The 18,362-nt window shown below is 49.3% G+C and overlaps 1 protein-coding gene across 4 annotated transcripts in view; it reads right to left on the bottom strand.

The window, feature by feature from the left end:
- NCAPG2 (non-SMC condensin II complex subunit G2) overlaps window positions 1-18,362 on the bottom strand; it is a 74,023-nt gene that overhangs the window by 41,743 nt on the left and 13,918 nt on the right. For all 4 annotated transcript variants that reach the window (XR_009551269.1, XM_007537583.3, XM_060196873.1 and 1 more), the window contains 6 exons: window positions 14,967-15,155; window positions 12,934-13,048; window positions 11,125-11,279; window positions 8,835-8,969; window positions 7,970-8,064; window positions 5,336-5,405 (listed from right to left, as the gene is read on the bottom strand). Coding sequence is in view for 3 of the 4 variants with exons in the window: in XM_007537583.3 (XP_007537645.1) it covers window positions 5,336-5,405; window positions 7,970-8,064; window positions 8,835-8,969; window positions 11,125-11,279; window positions 12,934-13,048; window positions 14,967-15,155 (759 nt within the window). In the remaining variant the exon portion in view is untranslated. The remainder of the gene's footprint in view (window positions 1-5,335; window positions 5,406-7,969; window positions 8,065-8,834; window positions 8,970-11,124; window positions 11,280-12,933; window positions 13,049-14,966; window positions 15,156-18,362) is intronic.

Below are 18,362 nucleotides of genomic sequence, written 5' to 3'. Positions count from 1 at the left end.
CCTGACCCTCTCCTTGACAATCCCTCTGTCAGGTGGGCACTCTCAGGAGCCCTTACAGGAATTTCCACCCTCCGCAAGGTCCTTGCTGACCGGAGAGAGCAGCTTCAATTAATGAAAGAAATAGCTGCAGTTACAGAAGAGCTTACATTTTTAGCCTCACCAAAAAACCTAAACCCAATCCCTAAAACTAAAGCTAAAACTAAACCATCCAAATCAAACCCGGTTTTGGCTTCCCCTGTTACTCGGAGCCAGGCTCAAACTGGCTAGCCCTAACCCCTACGCTCTTCCTTGTCCAGACTGCCTCCCTACACCACCACCCCTCCGTTTTGTGCTCCAGTCCTTGACTTGGCCAATAATACTGATTAGACCACTTTCTTTAAAACTGTAAAATGTACCTTAGCCCAGAAAAAAAATTTCAAAGATTTTTCTCTGCGCGGCGGCAGTAAACTAAGCCCGCCTGTTCCGCCCTCGCAGCCAATCATGGCACAGAGCCCCTGCTCCACAGATTGGCAAAAAATTCAGTCAATCATTCCCCTAAGCCACAAAGGCCCCTCCTTGGGGGAGGGGTAGTGAGTCTGTGAGTTAGGAATCGAAAAACCAAAAGCGGTTTTTGAAAGGGAAAATTTTCCTTTCACCAAAAATGTATGTTTTAAGTCTGTGCTAACCTTGTTTTCATTAATGTGTGTTAACCCCTAAGTAACTAAAGTTTGTTTTAAGTTTTAAATAAGATTTATTTAAGCTAAATGTGGTTTTAAAGATCCAGACTCATAGAGTTGGCACACCTTTACCAGAGTAAAATATAGGACAATTTCGTCCTTCTGATAGCTAATATCAGCATCAATTCATTAGTTAAAAAGATTTTCTGAGATATCTAGGCATGGTAAAATGCCTCTGTAGTCTCTCTCACTCTTGTGAAAATTGTAGATATTACCAGCACCTCAATATCAACTGCCACTGTTTGTTAATTTAATTCCATCCTTGAACTGACTTTCTAATAACCCAGTCAGTGTAGAGCAGTGGCCTTGCCAGGAAAAAAAAAAAAAAAAAAAAAGGGTTAAACATATTCCTGGCCTGATAAAAAAATTTTTTATTCAACAGATGTGATTCAACAAAATTATTTAGTGTAAAATGGTCATCTAAAAGAAATGTTAACAGTAAAAATTTATTTTAACATTTCAGCTATGAGGTTTATCTTAGCTTTTTAAGTTACCTATCCAAATCAAAGTGAAAGATCAATTAAGTTGTGTACCCACCCTTGTTCATAGCTGCCCTAAGGGTGTGATAGCTTTGTGATAAACAAAGGTCCTTAACAAACAAAGTTTAACATTTTACTTAAAATCGTTTAAGTGATTTAAAAAAAAAAAAAACTTTTAAAATACTTTCTCAACTAAACAGGCAAAACTGGCTTGGGTTAGTGAAAGATAACACAATGGTTATGTGAATTATTTACATGCCAGAGGCTCTTGCGCTGGTTTTCCTCTTTATATCTTTCTGCTTTTAAAAATTATCTGGTTTGTTTTAAGACACTGCCAGAGGTTTATTCTTGATAAATTAAGGTAATACATTGTGTTTTTGGTCTGATAGAAGATTTGTTTTGGCAAATCCTGATTTAACAAAATTAATATTTTGAATATTTAAACTATGAGGTTTTATTTTAGCCTAAAAGTTGCCATATTAGAGTTCTATCTATTAAGAGTTTTATATCTATGCTTACTCATGATAGCCTTGTGATGAGTAAAGATCTTAGTAAACTAAAGGCATAATAGTGTGCTTAAACTGTCTAATCAGTTTAAAATAATGCTAAAATGGTAAACATTTTATCATGTCAACACATTAGGTATTGACTTTCTATAACATATTGGTATATTCTAATAAAGAGCCTTCTAAAATCATAGAAAAAACCTCAAGTCAATTCTAACCATTAGATCATCAATTAACTTGGTACAAGTTCTCTCCCTAAGTAAATAATTATAGGTACATCTGCACATGAAGAACTGACTGCTCATATAGTAAGATTTAAAACTAAACATTTTTAATTTTTATTTATGGGTGTGTGATGACTCCTAAAGTCACTCATATCCTAAAATTTTTTATCATTTTTTTACAAGCCTCTTAAAATTTTAACGCTTGACCTGCCATAGTGAGAGCACTTTACTGGCTCCTACATTGTTTAATTAAGATCTTGCTATTCAGACTTTTAAGATTCATCTCCATTGATAAAAGCCAATGCTCTCTGACAGATTGATGTAATTCACCTGCCCATGTTTAGTAAACAAAAAAAAAACTTTTTTTTCTCAGTTGATATTTTTTCTAAATTTATATGGGCTACAGCTCAAACAAGAAAAACTAAAACCCTTAAGCTTAATTAATAAAAAAAAAAGGAGAATGCACCCTCCAATATTCAGTTGGCTAAAGTGTCAATGAAGTAACATACTAAATCTTTTTAATATTTACAAAAATTCAAATTGTCCATTTATTATATCTCATTGACAAAGCCACACACTTTTCCAGTCATAGAGACATATTCTTTTTTCTCTTTTTTCAACACTGGATGTCCATGTTTGTTTTCCTTTTATTATGGTGGATGACATTGCTCTTGCAAAATCCACAGAGTCCCTGTTGGCAAGTCCTTACCACAAAGGACGCCATGGCAGTACATACTCCAGCTAACCTCACCAGCTTATCCAAGTCTTCTCTTTCTGCTGACCTACCACTGCTGACTTCATCTTTGCATGCTTATTGACTGCTCACTCCTCGATGTTCAAGGAACCTCACCTTGACTTCTAATGTGTATGCACCTCCTCTGTGTTTTGGTAAACACCATCCTATATTTTCATGTCAATTCTTCTCTACCTGGTCCTTGCCTCCTAGTTTTGCTTGTTCCACATCTGACCAGAAGAAGAAAATTTCATCAGTTGGCGCTGACCAGAAGACCAGACGTGCTGTGTTTCTTCCCCTGGACATCACATCCACTGACTGCTTCCCTTAGACTTGCTGGTGGCATGCTAGGACACTCTATATATTCCTCCCATAAATTTTTTGACAGATTACAACAGGTTATAGATTCCACCATAAATAGTCTTGAGTCACTACAGAACCCCTTATGAGACCCTTATTAGTCTTTTGTTAATGATTACCTTAAGGCCCTTTATTTTTAATAAGATTACTGACTTTATAAAACGGCAGATTGACTCCTTGGCATCAAAACCTTTGCAAATACATTATCACAGACTTGATTTGGCTGACAGAGGCCTGGCTGAACCTGAGGATGACAGACCCCCTTTTCGGATGGCATAAAACTCGGAATTATGCATCGAGACATCCAACCATGGCAGGGCAAGGACACCAGTAAGGTGTGCAAGGCAAAGCACTGCAGGGGGAGGACCCTATTGTCCGCCTCTGAGTCCCCCGTGAAGCAAACCTGATTTGCATGGAGGTTGGTGTCAGCAACAAAAATTGTTTCCCTAGAAACTGTGGCTCTGCCTCCCCTCCCCAAAAAGACACCGAGAGCCTTATAAGATGCGGGAAGGTTGGTTTTGCACCCACCTCGCGGGAGGAATCAGGTCAATACTTCCCTCCTCTGGTTAAGCCCACCAAACCTGCTGTCAGGGTCTCTGCTCCTCACCCACATTGCCTGCCTCAATTTTAAAATTATAACAAAGGGAGGATATGCCAGGAGCCATTTCTCTGCTTTATAGATGATAAGCTTTGAGACAACGGAACCCCTCAAGACAAATGTTAATTCCCCCCTGGGCAGGCCATTTCCCCTTAGGTAAACCATTTATCAGTAATCAAGTGAGTCAACACAAGTGAGTCAACACACAGTTTGGTTCCTGCCATTTGTTGCAAGGAACATTCCGCTTTGAAGTTTGCTCCCCCTTCCCCTCCTCCAGCATTCCCCCTCCTTCCCCAAAGCCTTATAATGTCTGTGCACACAATAAAATTTAGAGCTTGATCAGAAACCTGTCTTGCTCTCGTTCTTCGTGTCTCTTGTCCCTATCATTTCAGGTTTCATTGGGTTCCTAGCCCCTGTTCACCGCCCTGCTGGTCGGGGCAGAGATGGCATGAGGTGAGGAGATGGGATGGGTGAGGAGATGGAATGAGGTGAGGAGATGGCATGAGGTGAGGAGATGGCATGAGGTGAGGAGATGGGGATGGGTGAGGAGATGGGATAAGGTGAGGAGATGGGATGGGTGAGGAGATGGGATGGGTGAGGAGATGGGATGGGTGAGGAGATGGGATGGGTGAGGAGATGGGATCAGGTGAGGTAGATAGGATGGGTGAGGGAGATGGGAAGAACATCACATCAGAGCAATAAAGACAAAATAGCACACCATGGATGGTGGGGCAGAGTTCTATCTGTCTGTCTGTCTTTCTCACACACACACTGCACTGAACTTGGGCCTAGGAGGTGATTCTGCACATATGTGAGACCCTGAGTTTAATGTCTGACACCACAAGAAAATTCAAATAAGAGCAATGCAAAAAACGCACCCAAATTGCACGCTGCACAACAAGCCCTGACCTGTCAGCAGGGGCCCTCAAGCAGCGACCTTCTGCCTCCCGGAGGAGAGGCAGCAATAAGCCCGAGACAGACCAACGCCCAGCCACGTGGACCCTGCTGAGGCCTGTTCTGAGGAGAGAAAGGCCACAGGAGGAACGCAGGGGCTGCTGCAGAGCCGAGACTCACACTGGAAAAGCAAGTGTGTGAAGACACAAGGAGTGTTAATGGTGGCGTCTGACTTTGAGCTGACTGTGGCCCTTCTGCAGTGCTTCGCCGACATAGGCCCACTCCCTGAGGGCCAGTCCTGTTCAAAGCCAACATCTCTGAGCCTCACAATGGCACAGCCAGGAGGTGGCCTGAGAACCAGGCCTGCCTGTCCAGCAGAAACAACACAGCCACAGAAGCAGCTATACACTTGCTTGTGGCCACATTACACCAGAAAGCAAGCAGGGAGAAACACTGTGGTGACTGTGTTCTAACAGAGGACACGGCCACCCCAGTGAGTGGACACCTTGACGCTGCCCCTCAGGCACCTCCTTCTCCGTTTTCCACACCCGATCTCCAACACAGCCGCTTCATTCATGGTGTGCCTGGGTGAAGTCAAACCCTACTGTCTGGGTGTAGGTGACTAGAGCCACAAGGGAGAAGGCTGGCTTCACCAACGCTGCACTGGCTACATGATGGGACCCTGGGCTAGGACACCAGGAGTGGACGGGAGCAAGAGTGAGCCAACCACGCAGGCCCTCCTCGCCCAGCCATGTGCTGACAGGCCGCAGAGGGCCCTCCGCAGACCACTCAGCAGCTAGATGGCAGCAAATAAAATGAACGCACCTCTAATATTTCCCCTGAAGCCTTTTTCCAAGCTCTGAAATAAATGTCTGCAATGTGGACCATCAATGACCTAGTAAAAAACAAAATTAATGTTAAGTCCAAAGGATGACATCTTTTATCTATTTTTCTTCCCAATGGAACTTTGTGCCTGCATGACTCCACCACTCTTAGCAGACTTTATTTCTTGTTCGTTTTAAATTGAGCCCTGCTCAGCTCTAGCTTACGGTGGTGCTGGGGACTGAACCTGGAACTTTGGAGCCTCGGGCATGAAAGTCTTTCTGCAGGACCATTATGCTGTCTCCCTTCTTTCTCCCCCAATATAGAAGGCAAGAGAGAGAGAGGAGTTGAAGAAGAGGGAGAGATGAGGTCCCACAGCACCACACCACAACTCATGAAGATCCCCCTTTGCATGAGGTCCTCGTGTGGTGGCCAGACTCGAACCCAGGTCCTCGTGCAGGGCAAGCTCTCCTAGGTGATCATCTGTGACCAGATCCCACCTTTAACACGTCTCATTTCAGGTCCTGAAAGCTGGCTGAGACTAGGGGTCACCTTGGCACATCTGACAGCAGGAAGAAGCTCTGACATGGGGAATCGGGACCCGCCCAAGGACTCCCCAGAGCTCAACTACGAAACTATGAGATCAAAAGTCCAGAAACAAACTGTTAGGTAAAAAATGTTAAACACAGAGCCAGGGAAATAGCTCAGTCTGTTAAAGCACCAACCAGCTTGCCTGAGACCTTGAAGGCATCAGGTTCAATGCTCACTTTCTGTCAGGGTTGAGTAGGGCTCTCTCTGGTCTTTCTCAACCCATCTTCTCTCTGATAATACCAAATACATGCACAAACAGACATTAACAAAAAGGAGTTTAAGTATAAAGAAATAAATGTTCTCGAAGTGCAAGGACTGGCACAAGGATCCCAGTTTGAGCCCCCGGCTCCCCACCTGCAGGGGAGTCACTTCACAGGCGGTGAAGCAGGTCAGCAGGTGTCTGTCTTTCTCTCCCCTTCTCTGTCCTATCTAACAACGACGACATCAATAACAACAACAATAATAACTACAACAAAAGGTAACAAAAGGGAATAAATAAATAAATATTAAAAAAAAGAAAGAAATGTTTGGGGGCTGGGCGGCAACTCAGTAGGTTAAGCACACGCAGTGCAAAGCGCAAGGACCAGCACAAGGATCCCGGTTTGAACCCCTGGCTCCCTACCTGCAAGGGGTCAGTCACTTCACAAGCGGTGAAGCAGGTCTGCAGGTGTCTCTCCCCCTCTCTGTCTTCCCTTCCTCTCTCAATTTCTCTCTGTCCTATCCAACAACAGCTATAACAACCAACAATAACTACAATAAGGGCAACAAAATGGGAAAAAATGGCCTCCAGGAGCAGTGCATTCGAAGTGCAGACACCGAGCCCCAGCGATAACCCTGGAGGCACAAAAAAAGAAAAAAAATTAAATAAGAAAGGAAGGTTTCAGCTAGCAGTCATTTGGGGTCTCTGCAGGCCATAATTCCACATGCAGAGGGTGCTTTCATACCTGAGTTAGACATGCTCACCCCAGGTCACCTGCAGGTGAGGAGGAAGACTTAGCAGACAGGGACCCAGAACCACATTTCGGTCCTTAGTTCACAGCAGCCTGAGAAGAAACTCAGAGCAAAGGTGAAATTTAACTGTGAACTCAGAGAGGGCTCCTGGAGTGCCTTTACTACTGAGATTTAACTGCAGAGTGGTTGCAATTTAAAGAACAACCACTCGGTTAAGCACAGGTGGCGCAAAGCACAAGGACCGGTGTCAGGATCCCAGTTCAAGCCCCTGGCTCCCCACCTGCAGGGGAGTCGCTTCACAAGTGGTGAAGCAGGTCTGCAGGTGTCTTTCTTTCTCCCTCTCTGTCTTCCCCTCCTCTCTCTATCCTATCCAATAACTACAACAAGGCAACAAAAGGGAATAAATAAATAAATATTAAAAAAAAAAAAAAGAATGACCACTGTGTCGGAGAGATAGCTTGTGCCCTGGCCCCACAGAACGGGGGCTGCAGAGCTACAGGGTCTCTCCCTCTGCCTCTCAGAGTGAGACAACGGCCAAGGAGTAGACACCACACATGCACAGGCCCATGCCTGAAAAGATAAACAATAACAGAGCTACCACAAACCACGATCTTAATTTTAGTGGTCACCACTAAGAAAGAAAGATGTCCGCAATGGCAAGTGACACAGCAGCACGTAAAGAAAATCACTCGGGAGTCGGGCTGCAGCACAGCGGGTTAAGCACACGTGGTGCAAAGCACAAGGACCGGCATAAGGATCCCAGTTCGAACCCCGGCTCCCCACCTGCAGGGGAGTCGCTTCACAGGCGGTGAAGCAGGTCTGCAGGTGTCTGTCTTTCTCTCCTCCTCTCTGTCTTCCCCTCCTCTCTCCATTTCTCTCTGTCCTATCCAACAATGACGACAACAATAATATCTACAACAATAAAACAACAAGGGCAACAAAAGGGAATAAATAAATTAAATAAATTAAAAAAAAAAAAAAAGAAAATCACTCAAGAGGTTTCTAAAACTTCCAGTGCGCAAACATGGCTTCAAAAGCCAGGCAACTGTTCAAGTCCTGGTAAGGTGACATGACAGTGACCACCTTGCTACTTACTTTGCAAGTCCCTGTAACTGGTTCTTGATGGTCCCGTGGATCAGCTTAATAAAGTGCACATTCCAGTTAAAGATAGAACTGAGGAATCTTCTTCCCTTTTAATAGTGAGGGAGGAAAAAAAGACTGGCATATATTAAAATTGCAACCAATAAAAGGGCCCCATCAGTTTAAAAAAGAAAGGGTAGATAGAGGAAGCAATTCTTTGTCAGCATACTGGCAGGTGGTAGTTGAGGCTACCACTGTGCTGCTACTCCAGGCCCTAAAGTAAAACATGAGAAAACAGACCCTGAAGTCAGATGTCAGCACTCGGATACGGGGTGGCAGGTCCTTCTCACAGTCAGCTTCAAGCCGTGTGCACGTTAACACTCTGGACACCATTTCACCTGCCCTGTTGGCCAGCAGGGTGGACAAAGCCCAATTCTCTGGCCACACGGGGCGAGGGAGTAGTGAGAGGGACGAGGATGCTGAGAACACTGGCAAGCTGGACTTAGGGCCACCACTCCCCAGGAGGGCTTTCTCAGCCTCACTGCCGATGTCCTGCACTTCCCATGGTCTACCAGCCACCCGTCCCCCGCTGGCTTGTGCCAGGCCGCTCTCTATGAAACTGTCAACAGCAGCACAAGCAGCAGCTGCAGGGCAGCTTCTCTAGGAAACACTGGCAAAGGGCCAGCAAGGCAGCTCACCGGGCAGCGCGTCTGCTGTGTCACGTGCACAACCCCACCGTCCCACTGTACGGAGCTGCATTATTTCCTCCTCCCTTTGTGTCTGTCTGTCTGTCTCTCTCCATCTGAAAAATGCTGACTCAAAGTGCTGAAGTGGGGGTGGAGGCAGCGGCTGACACACAGCCAACAGGAAGAGCCGTTACCTCTTCCTTCTTGATGTAGTGGACGTTGATGAAACACTCCAGCAGCATGTCCTTAATCTCCGCACTTTCCTCCAAGTCATAATCGAAGCAGTACAGAGCCTGATGAATGCGCCAAAGCCGGCAAACGTCCACACCCTCGAAGGAAAGAGGAAAACACTGGGGTTCTTACAAATGGGAAGAATGCAGAAAAATTCATAGCAGGAAAAGCCTCACCGACAAGGAAGAAGTAATGACTCTCACTGCTCTGGGTCACTCTTCACTCAGGCAGAGGAGGGAGTCGGGGCCTCACGCAGTTACTCTCACTGCTCTGGGTCACTCTTCACTCAGGCAGAGGAGGGAGTCGGGGCCTCACGCAGTTACTCTCACTGCTCTGGGTCACTTCACTCAGGCAGAGGAGGGAGTCGGGGCCTCACGCAGTGACTCTCACTGCTCTGGGTCACTCTTCACTCAGGCAGAGGAGGGAGTCAGGGCCTCACGCAGTGACTCTCACTGCTCTGGGTCACTTCACTCAGGCAGAGGAGGAGTCAGGGCCTCACGCAGTGACTCTCACTGCTCTGGGTCACTCTTCTCTCAGGCAGAGGAGGGAGTCGGGGTCTCACGCAGTGACTCTCACTGCTCTGGGCCACTTCACTCAGGCAAAGGCAGAGGTGCACCAACACCATGGCCCCAGAGAGCCCGCCTCTGCCATGTCTTCTCCAATGAGGGGCTAATGTTCACAGCCAGGCCGCACACGGCGCCAAGCATGCACTGTGAGCACTCCTGGTCTCCCAACTTTGTATCTTAGCTTTACTTTTTTTTTTTTTTTTTTTTTTTTAACTCTATCACTCATCTTTTTAAAAAGCTTATATGGTGGTCTGGAAGGTGGCACAGTGAATAAAGCACTGGATTCTCAACCATAAGGTCCTAAGTTCAATCCCTGGCAGCACACATACCAGAGTGATGTCTGGTTCTTTCTCTCTCTCTTATCTTTCTCATGAATAAATAAATTCTTTAAAAAAAAAAAGCTTATATGAATATCCAGTCAAAACAGGTGTTCTGTGGTCCGGGAGGTGGTGCAGTGGGAACAGCATTGGACTCTCAAGCGTGAGGCCCCGAGTCAATCCCCAGCAGCATATGTACCAGAGTGATGTCTGGTTCTCTCCTCCTATCTTTCTCATGAATAAATAAATAACATCTTGATTTAAAAGCAAAACAAAACAGGTGTTCTCCCTTGAAATGTCATCTATGTGGCTTTCCAAGTAGATCAGGCCTATATGTCTCAGAAGACTGTCACTTATCCTAGAGAGATAGCTGAGTCCCTTCTTTCAAATGAAAGAGTGTGACGATGGCCAGCCCCTGGAAGGACAGAGGGCTTCCTGGACTGTTTCTGCCCTTCTCTCTGGCACCAACATCAGTCCTGTCCAATCTGTGGGCTCACCCAGAGGACCACCGACAGGTGGTCGCCCATCACCTGTCTCAGCAATGCTTCCTTTCCTCGCTACTAAAAAGAACCCACTTTCGTGAGCAGACAACACCTCCCTCTCTACGGCCCACTCCCATCAAATGAGGCCACACACACGCTCTAGCCAAGCGACACAAGCTAAAGAGTTCTGCCAAGTCTGGGCCCTCCCACTCCTCCCTTTCCACCCTGCATGGAAGCCACAACGCTGGAGGGAGAGCAGCATCCTGGGATGACAACACGACAAGAGGAAGATCAAAGGCCAGATGCAGAAGCTGGGAAGAGAGCATGACCAGACCTCCAAGCCTTGCCCCAAGCCGTCAGCTTGGCAGCCATGGCCTTGAGATCACACACAAGCAGACAACTGCTACCTGCAGTGTTGGTATGCATGAGACCCCTTCTGTTTCATTTGGTTTAAATCCCCCCTGCTTAACACTATTCTATTTACATAACCACTTCATTCTATTTACATAACCACTGTTAACAAGCACCACCCTCCCTCCAGGGCATTGGTGGTTCAGTGATAGGATTCTCGCCTAATCTGCCCCCTCCTTGTCACACTCTGATTTTCACCAGTCACTTTTCTCTCCACCCTCTCTATGTCACATCCTGTTTCCACCTTACTTGGCAAGTATATATAAATACAGCATTGTGAGTTTTAGGGTACCTTGAGTTTAGCTCAGCTCGTCTTAGACTGTGCTGCGTCTTGCATGACTAAAGAGATACTGCCTACAGCTCAGCCACGAGTCCCCGGTCGTCTGTCACCCGCCCGTGAAGCCAGCCCGGCGAAAACAACACTGCAGAAACACACCTTTTCCAGGTGACTTATTCTCATACTAAAAGTCAACGTACTGTTTTGGTCTCCAGACTCCTTTTCAGCAACATGATAAAGGCAGTCTTGCCCATGTCCTCTTTGGCAGGCAGGCCCCTCTCCCACCACGTCACACAGAGATCCTGGATAGAGCTTCGCAGCATCCGCGCAGAGCCGGGTAACGCATACAAAATACCTAGAGGAGAACACAGCCGCACTCCGGTTAGTTAGTGCAGTGACTGTACGCGTGGATGCATGCTGAGCCGTCACTAGCTATGAGCAGCTTGCCACAGACTTTTTAAAAAAAAAATTTTTAATTTATTTTCCCTTTTGCTGCCCTTTTTTATTGTTGTTGTTATCGTTGTTGCCACTGATGTCATCGTTGTTGGGTAGGACAGAGCGAAATGGAGAGAGGAGGGGAAGACAGAGAGGGGGAGAGAAAGACAGACACCTGCAGACCTGCTTCACCGCCTGTGAAGCGACTCCCCTGCAGGTGGGGAGCTGGGGGCTCGAACTGGGATCCTTATGCCGGTCCTTGGTCCTTGCGCTTTGCGCTGCCTGCGCTTAACCCACTGTGCTACCACCCAACTCGCCACCACAGACTTTTATATGTTATTTTCAGAATGTAAATACCAGCAATTCATTTTATTACTTGAGTATTATAAAAGCAGACCCAACTGAATGGGCAATTTCAAAATTAGAGGACTCAGAAACTGATAGTATCCAAACTTGACCTGAAGTGGGACAGGTACTATGGCAACAGTGTGTCGGGTTCAGGGTCTAGGGTCACGCCAGCTCTAACATCAGGTAGGAATTAGTTAGCCCTGACCCACTCACACAGCCCCCAAAGTGCTGACTCACTGTCAAGAACTAAAAAAGGAACTACAGCAATGAAAAGAAACAGGTAACATTCAAGAACTAAACCACCAACAGTGCGCTCACAGGCAGACCCCAGAGCTACCTGAGCACTGATATACACATGCAAAACTCCTGAATTAACGGGAAGCTGGGCATAGCTACAATACCAGCACTAATTATTTTGGAACAGCTGTTTGTAGACTTTGAAAAGGAAAACACAGCAGTAACATTCACAAACTTTGGAAGCGATTTTTACACTGACTCGGTGACTTTCAGGAAGATGCTGTACTTAAGTGGAAGGATCCTGAATAAACAAACATGCATAGACCCAAGAAGCAGTGAGTGGAAATTCTCAGGAGAGGATCTGTCACACAGAACCAACCATACTCACATGGTCTTTAAATTCTTAAAGACCTTGGTGCACTGCACCAAACTTAAAGACTCTGGGGGCAGGGGTGGGGGGTTGGGGGAGAGAGTCCAGGTCCTGGAAAAGGAAGCCAGAGGACCTAGTGGGGGTTGTACTGTTATGTGGAAAACTGACAAATGGTATGCATGTACAAACTATTGTATTCACTGTCAAATGTAAAACATTAATCTCTCAATAAAGGGAAAAAAATTCTTAAAGATCTACACACACTATGAAATAAAAATTTATTACGATCAGATCATCTTAGTAACTCAGACTAGTATTCTTCCTTGTAACCACAGCTATAAAGTTTAGTTGCAGTTTAAAAAGTAACACCATGTGGAGTGTGGAATTCAGTAACAGTAAAACTTCCCCCCCCAAACTAGCAATTGTTTGTCAGCCAGAGGTAACCGTCACAAACCCGCAGCTAAGCTGCAAAGGTCAGGCAGCAGTTGCTGACAGACACGTCCCGAGCTGGCAGCCTAAGGAGGCACTCCCAGAGAGCCAGCAGCCACGCAGTGATGTCCACGCCTGCCACGAGAGCCGTCACATGAGCCGACACTGACAGACAGCTAAGCCCACTTACCATTCAGTATGACGGCACATTCCAGCAAGGCTTCGTAGTTCTCACTTTCGTTTATCACAGACACAGAAGCAAGGATCACAGATGTGACTGCATGAATTACTTCTATGTTATTTTTCTATAAGTGAAAGAGCAAGTGGTAAGAGTTACTTGGAATTCGATTCCTGTATCAGGTGGTTGTGGGGATATAATCTGGGGTTGGTCTCTGGGGCTTTAAGCACACAAGTCTGGTGCATGGCCACCATTAACACCCCAACCCTGGAAGTCTATTTTTATAGAAATTTAAAACATATTAAACTTATTTTTTTTAAATCAAGTCCCCATGGACTGGGCGGGGTCAAGCGCATATAGCACAAAGCACAACTACTGGCCTAAGGATCCCAGTTTGAACTCCCGGCTCCCCACCTGTAGGGGGGTCACTTTCCAGGTGGTGAAGCAGGTGTGCAGGTGTTTATCTTTTTAAAAAATATTTATTTATTTATTTCCTTTTTTTGTTGCCCTTGTTGTGGTTTTTATTGTTGTTATTATCGATGTCATTGTTGCTGGATAGGACAGAGAAATGCAGAGAGGAGGGGGAGGTAAAGAGGAGGAGAGAAAGATACAGACACCTGCAGACCTGCTTCACCGCCTGTGAAGCGACTCCCCTGTAGGTGGGGAGCCGGGGGCTCGAACCGGGATCCTCACGCCGGTCCTCGCGCTTTGTTTGTGTCACTTGCGCTTAACCTGCTGCACTACTGCCTGACTCCCGAGCTATTTCGTTTTTTTTTTTAAATATTTATTTTATTTATTTATTCCCTTTTGTTGCCGTTGTTGTTATATTGTTGTAGTTATTATTGTTGTTGTCGTTGTTGGATAGGACAGAGAGAAATGGAGAGAGGAGGGGAAGACAGAGAGGGGGAGAGAAAGATAGACACCTGCAGACCTGCTTCACCACCTGTGAAGCGACTCCCCTGCAGGTGGGGAGCCGGGGTTCGAACCGGGATTCTTATGCCGGTCCTTGTGCTTTGTGCCACCTGCGCTTAACCCGCTGCGCTACCGCCCGACTCCCCGACTCCCGAGCTATTTCTTTCTCTCCTACCCATCTCTCTCCATTTCTCTCGGTCCTATCTAACAACGACAACAATAATAATAACGAAAACCAACAACAAGGGCAACAAGAACGGGAAACATGGCTCCCAGGAGCAGTGGATTCGTAGGACAGGCAACAAGTCCCAGCAATAACCCTGGAGGCAAAAAAAAATCAAGTCCCCACGTTCTTTGCTTATTCTAAAAAGTGTGCGCTAAAGTTGAAATAAGCCAAGGAACAACAGTGAACACTAGACTGGCAAGAGTAGAGTGGGAAAGGGCAGACACGCAGGGCAGACTTGGACTGGGGGTGCTTTACTGCACCAAGTGAAGGACTCAGGTGCGGGGCGGACGGGGCCCAGTCCTGGAGCATGATGGTGGAGCGCCTCGGCGGGGGTCAGAGGTGTGCAGAAAACTGAGAAATGGGACACATGTACCAGCTACCGTATTTTACTGTCAACTGTAAACCATTAATCCCCCCAATTTAAAAAAAGGAGAATGGCAAAAGGGAAATTCTAACAAACAGACTTCTACTATCCCTGACTTTGCTGGGGCTTTTACCACTCCTAGTAGACTTTAGAGTGAGACAGAGACACGGGCAGGAAGATAGCGTCATCATTATGCGAAACTCTCCTACCTGAGGCTCTAAAGTCCCAGGTTCAACCCCCACTGTTTACCCCAAGCCAGAGCTGAGCAGTGCTCTGGTGTGTGTGTCTGTCTCTCTCTCTCCATTTACTGTATCTTTCATCAAAATAAAATATATTAGAAACAAGCGAGAGTGAGAGACAGAGAGAGGAGACACTACAGCACTGCTTCACCACTCATTCCGTTTCCCCTGCAGGTGCTTCCCTGTCGGGCGGGGGCTTGAACCCAGGTCTTTGCACACGGCACAGAGTGAGCTCTAGAAGTGAGGTGTGGCTGGGCCGCACAGCGCTAGATGATCAGCAAGACACCTGGAAGGCAGACACTACCACTTTCGAGCCGTGCTCTGCGTCCATGGGATCCTCCTCTTCGGCCTCTGTGCCCTGCCAGCCGTCCACAGGGCTTTCCAACAGCACGTCCGTCAGCAGGTTCTTGAGCCGCTGCCAGAGTTCTTCTTTCTGTTTCCGTGACAACTCATCTAGCAGTTCATGTAGGCTAAAAGGGTCAGAAGCGTCTCTCTGTAAAAGAAGCAGCAAGTTTTACATTACAAACACAAAAGCTTACGTCCACCCTTTATATAGTGGCTGAAAAGTTGAAGAGCTAACACCATCACCAAATCAGAAGCTTCCCAAACCCACTGGTAACAGGGAAGAAGCAAGGGCAGCAGACAAGGAGCAGCTCCTCCACCCGCAGCCCTCCTGCCCATCTGGGTTGAGGTCTCACCCACTGAGCACACGCACCCTCAAGACCACGCAGAGGTGACCGCCTCTGGCCTGTCACTAGGTCCCCAACATGAGCCAGAATAGACCCTCTCAGCTGTCCAACAGGGCCATCCCAACCCATAAGTCAGTGGGGGCATTCAGGCCCTCAACTTTCTAGAAGACCCCAAAGGCACTACTCTGCCACCAGGCAGGCCACCTACCCGCTGAATTAACACGCATTAACGGTCCCCATCAGAAGGCCAGAAGCAAGCTGACAAGGGAGCCTTCCTAGTGCTGGACAGTGCAAGCACCAGTGGACTGCAAGGACTAGCATAAATAAGACCCACTGAGGCCACACACGTAATAAGCACCAGCTAGTGAGCCAACAGCACCGGCAGACTGCAGAGAGCCAGCAAGCAGATGCAGCAGGAGCACAGGCTGCAAAGTCAGGTACGATCTGCTCTGCTTTCTCTGTGCTGTCAGACTGGATCCAGGGAAGGTTTTCCGGAAGAAATCCGGAAGACAAGGATAAGTCACCTGCACTCAGTTTTCTTTTCAGTCTGCAGAAAGTCTGAGGGAGAAAGAAAAGAGAGAAAAGGAAAGAGACACCACTGCCCACCCTCCATGGGCTCCCTGGGTGCTGCGCCTGGTGCTGAGAGAGGAGAGACCTCACAACCCTGCCCACCCTCCATGGGCTCCCTGGGTGCTGTGCAGGGTGCTGAGAGAGGAGACACCCCACAGCCCTGCCCACCCTCCATGGGCTCCCTGGGTGCTGTGCAGGGTGCTGAGAGAGGAGACACCCCACAGCCCTGCCCACCCTCCATGGGCTCCCTGGGTGCTGTGCAGGGTGCTGAGAGAGGAGACACCCCACAGCCCTGCCCACCCTCCATGGGCTCCCTGGGTGCTGTGCCTGGTGCTGAGAGAGGAGACACCCCACAGCCCTGCCCACCCTCCATGGGCTCCCTGGGTGCTGTGCAGGGTGCTGAGAGAGGAGACACCCCACAGCCCTGCCCACCCTCCATGGGCTCCCTGGGTGCTGTGCCAGGTGCTGAGAGAGGAGAGACCCCACAGCCCTGCCCACCCTCCATGGGCTCCCTGGGTCCTGTGCAGGGTGGTGAGAGAGGAGAGACACCACAGCCCTGCCCACCCTCCATGGGCTCCTTGGGTGCTGTGTCTGGTGCTGAGAGAGGAGACACCCCACAGCCCTGCCCACCCTCCATGGGCTCCCTGGGTGCTGTGCCAGGTGCTGAGAGAGGAGAGACCCCACAGCCCTGCCCACCCTCCATGGGCTCCCTGGGTCCTGTGCAGGGTGCTGAGAGAGGAGAGACCCCACAGCCCTGCCCACCCTCCATGGGCTCCCTGGGTGCTGTGCCTGGTGCTGGGAGAGGAGACACCCCACAGCCCTGCCCACCCTCCATGGGGCTCCCTGGGTGCTGTGCCTGGTGCTGAGAGAGGAGACACCCCACAGCCCTGCCCACCCTCCATGGGCTCCCTGGGTGCTGTGCAGGGTGCTGAGAGAGGAGACACCCCACAGCCCTGCCCACCCTCCATGGGCTCCCTGGGTGCTGTGCCAGGTGCTGAGAGAGGAGAGACCCCACAGCCCTGCCCACCCTCCATGGGCTCCCTGGGTCCTGTGCAGGGTGCTGAGAGAGGAGAGACACCACAGCCCTGCCCACCCTCCATGGGCTCCTTGGGTGCTGTGTCTGGTGCTGAGAGAGGAGACACCCCACAGCCCTGCCCACCCTCCATGGGCTCCCTGGGTGCTGTGCCAGGTGCTGAGAGAGGAGAGACCCCACAGCCCTGCCCACCCTCCATGGGCTCCCTGGGTCCTGTGCAGGGTGCTGAGAGAGGAGAGACCCACAGCCCTGCCCACCCTCCATGGGCTCCCTGGGTGCTGTGCAGGGTGCTGGGAGAGGAGACACCCCAGAGCCCTGCCCACCCTCATGTGGGGCTCAATGGGTGCTGTGCAGGGTGCTGAGAGAGGAGACACCCCACAGCCCTGCCCACCCTCCATGGGCTCCCTGGGTGCTGTGCAGGTTGCTGAGAGAGGAGAGACCCCACAGCCCTGCCCACCCTCCATGGGCTCGCTGGGTGCTGTGCCTGGTGCTGAGAGAGGAGAGACCCCACAGCCCTGCCCACCCTCCATGGGCTCCCTGGGTGCTGTGCCAGGTGCTGGGAGAGGAGTGACCCCACAGCCCTCCACTCCTGCCACCATGACCGCAGCAGCACTGCTTCCCAGCCTCACAATCTACCCGACCCACCGCAGCCCTCCACTCCTGCCACCATGACCGCAGCAGCACTGCTTCCCAGCCTCACAATCTACCCGACCCACAGCAGCCCTCCACACCTGCCACCATGACCACAGCAGCACTGTTTCTCAGCCTCACAATCTACCCGACCCACAGCAGCCCTCCACCCCTGCCACCATGACCACAGCAGCACTGCTTCCCAGCCTCACAATCTACCCGACCCACAGCAGCCCTCCATTCCTGCCACCATGACCGCAGCAGCACTGCTTCCCAGCCTCACAATCTACCCGACCCACAGCAGCCCTCCACTCCTGCCACCATGACCGCAGCAGCACTGCTTCCCAGCCTCACAATCTACCCGACCCACAGCAGCCCTCCACCCCTGCCACCATGACCGCAGCAGCACTGCTTCCCAGCCTCACAATCTACCCGACCCACAGCAGCCCTCCACTCCTGCCACCATGACCACAGCAGCACTGCTTCCCAGCCTCACAATCTACCCGACCCACAGCAGCCCTCCACTCCTGCCACCATGACCACAGCAGCACTGCTTCCCAGCCTCACAATCTACCCGACCCACAGCAGCCCTCCACCCCTGCCACCATGACCACAGCAGCACTGCTTCCCAGCCTCACAATCTACCCGACCCACAGCAGCCCTCCACTCCTGCCACCATGACCGCAGCAGCACTGCTTCCCAGCCTCACAATCTACCCGACCCACAGCAGCCCTCCACTCCTGCCACCATGACCACAGCAGCACTGCTTCCCAGCCTC

Source organism: Erinaceus europaeus, chromosome 8 (genome assembly GCF_950295315.1).
Source record: "Erinaceus europaeus chromosome 8, mEriEur2.1, whole genome shotgun sequence".
In the NCBI taxonomy this organism is placed as follows: domain Eukaryota; kingdom Metazoa; phylum Chordata; class Mammalia; order Eulipotyphla; family Erinaceidae; genus Erinaceus; species Erinaceus europaeus.
The sequence above is the reverse complement of the archived record's forward strand: the minus strand, read 5'-3'. Positions and strand labels throughout refer to the sequence as shown.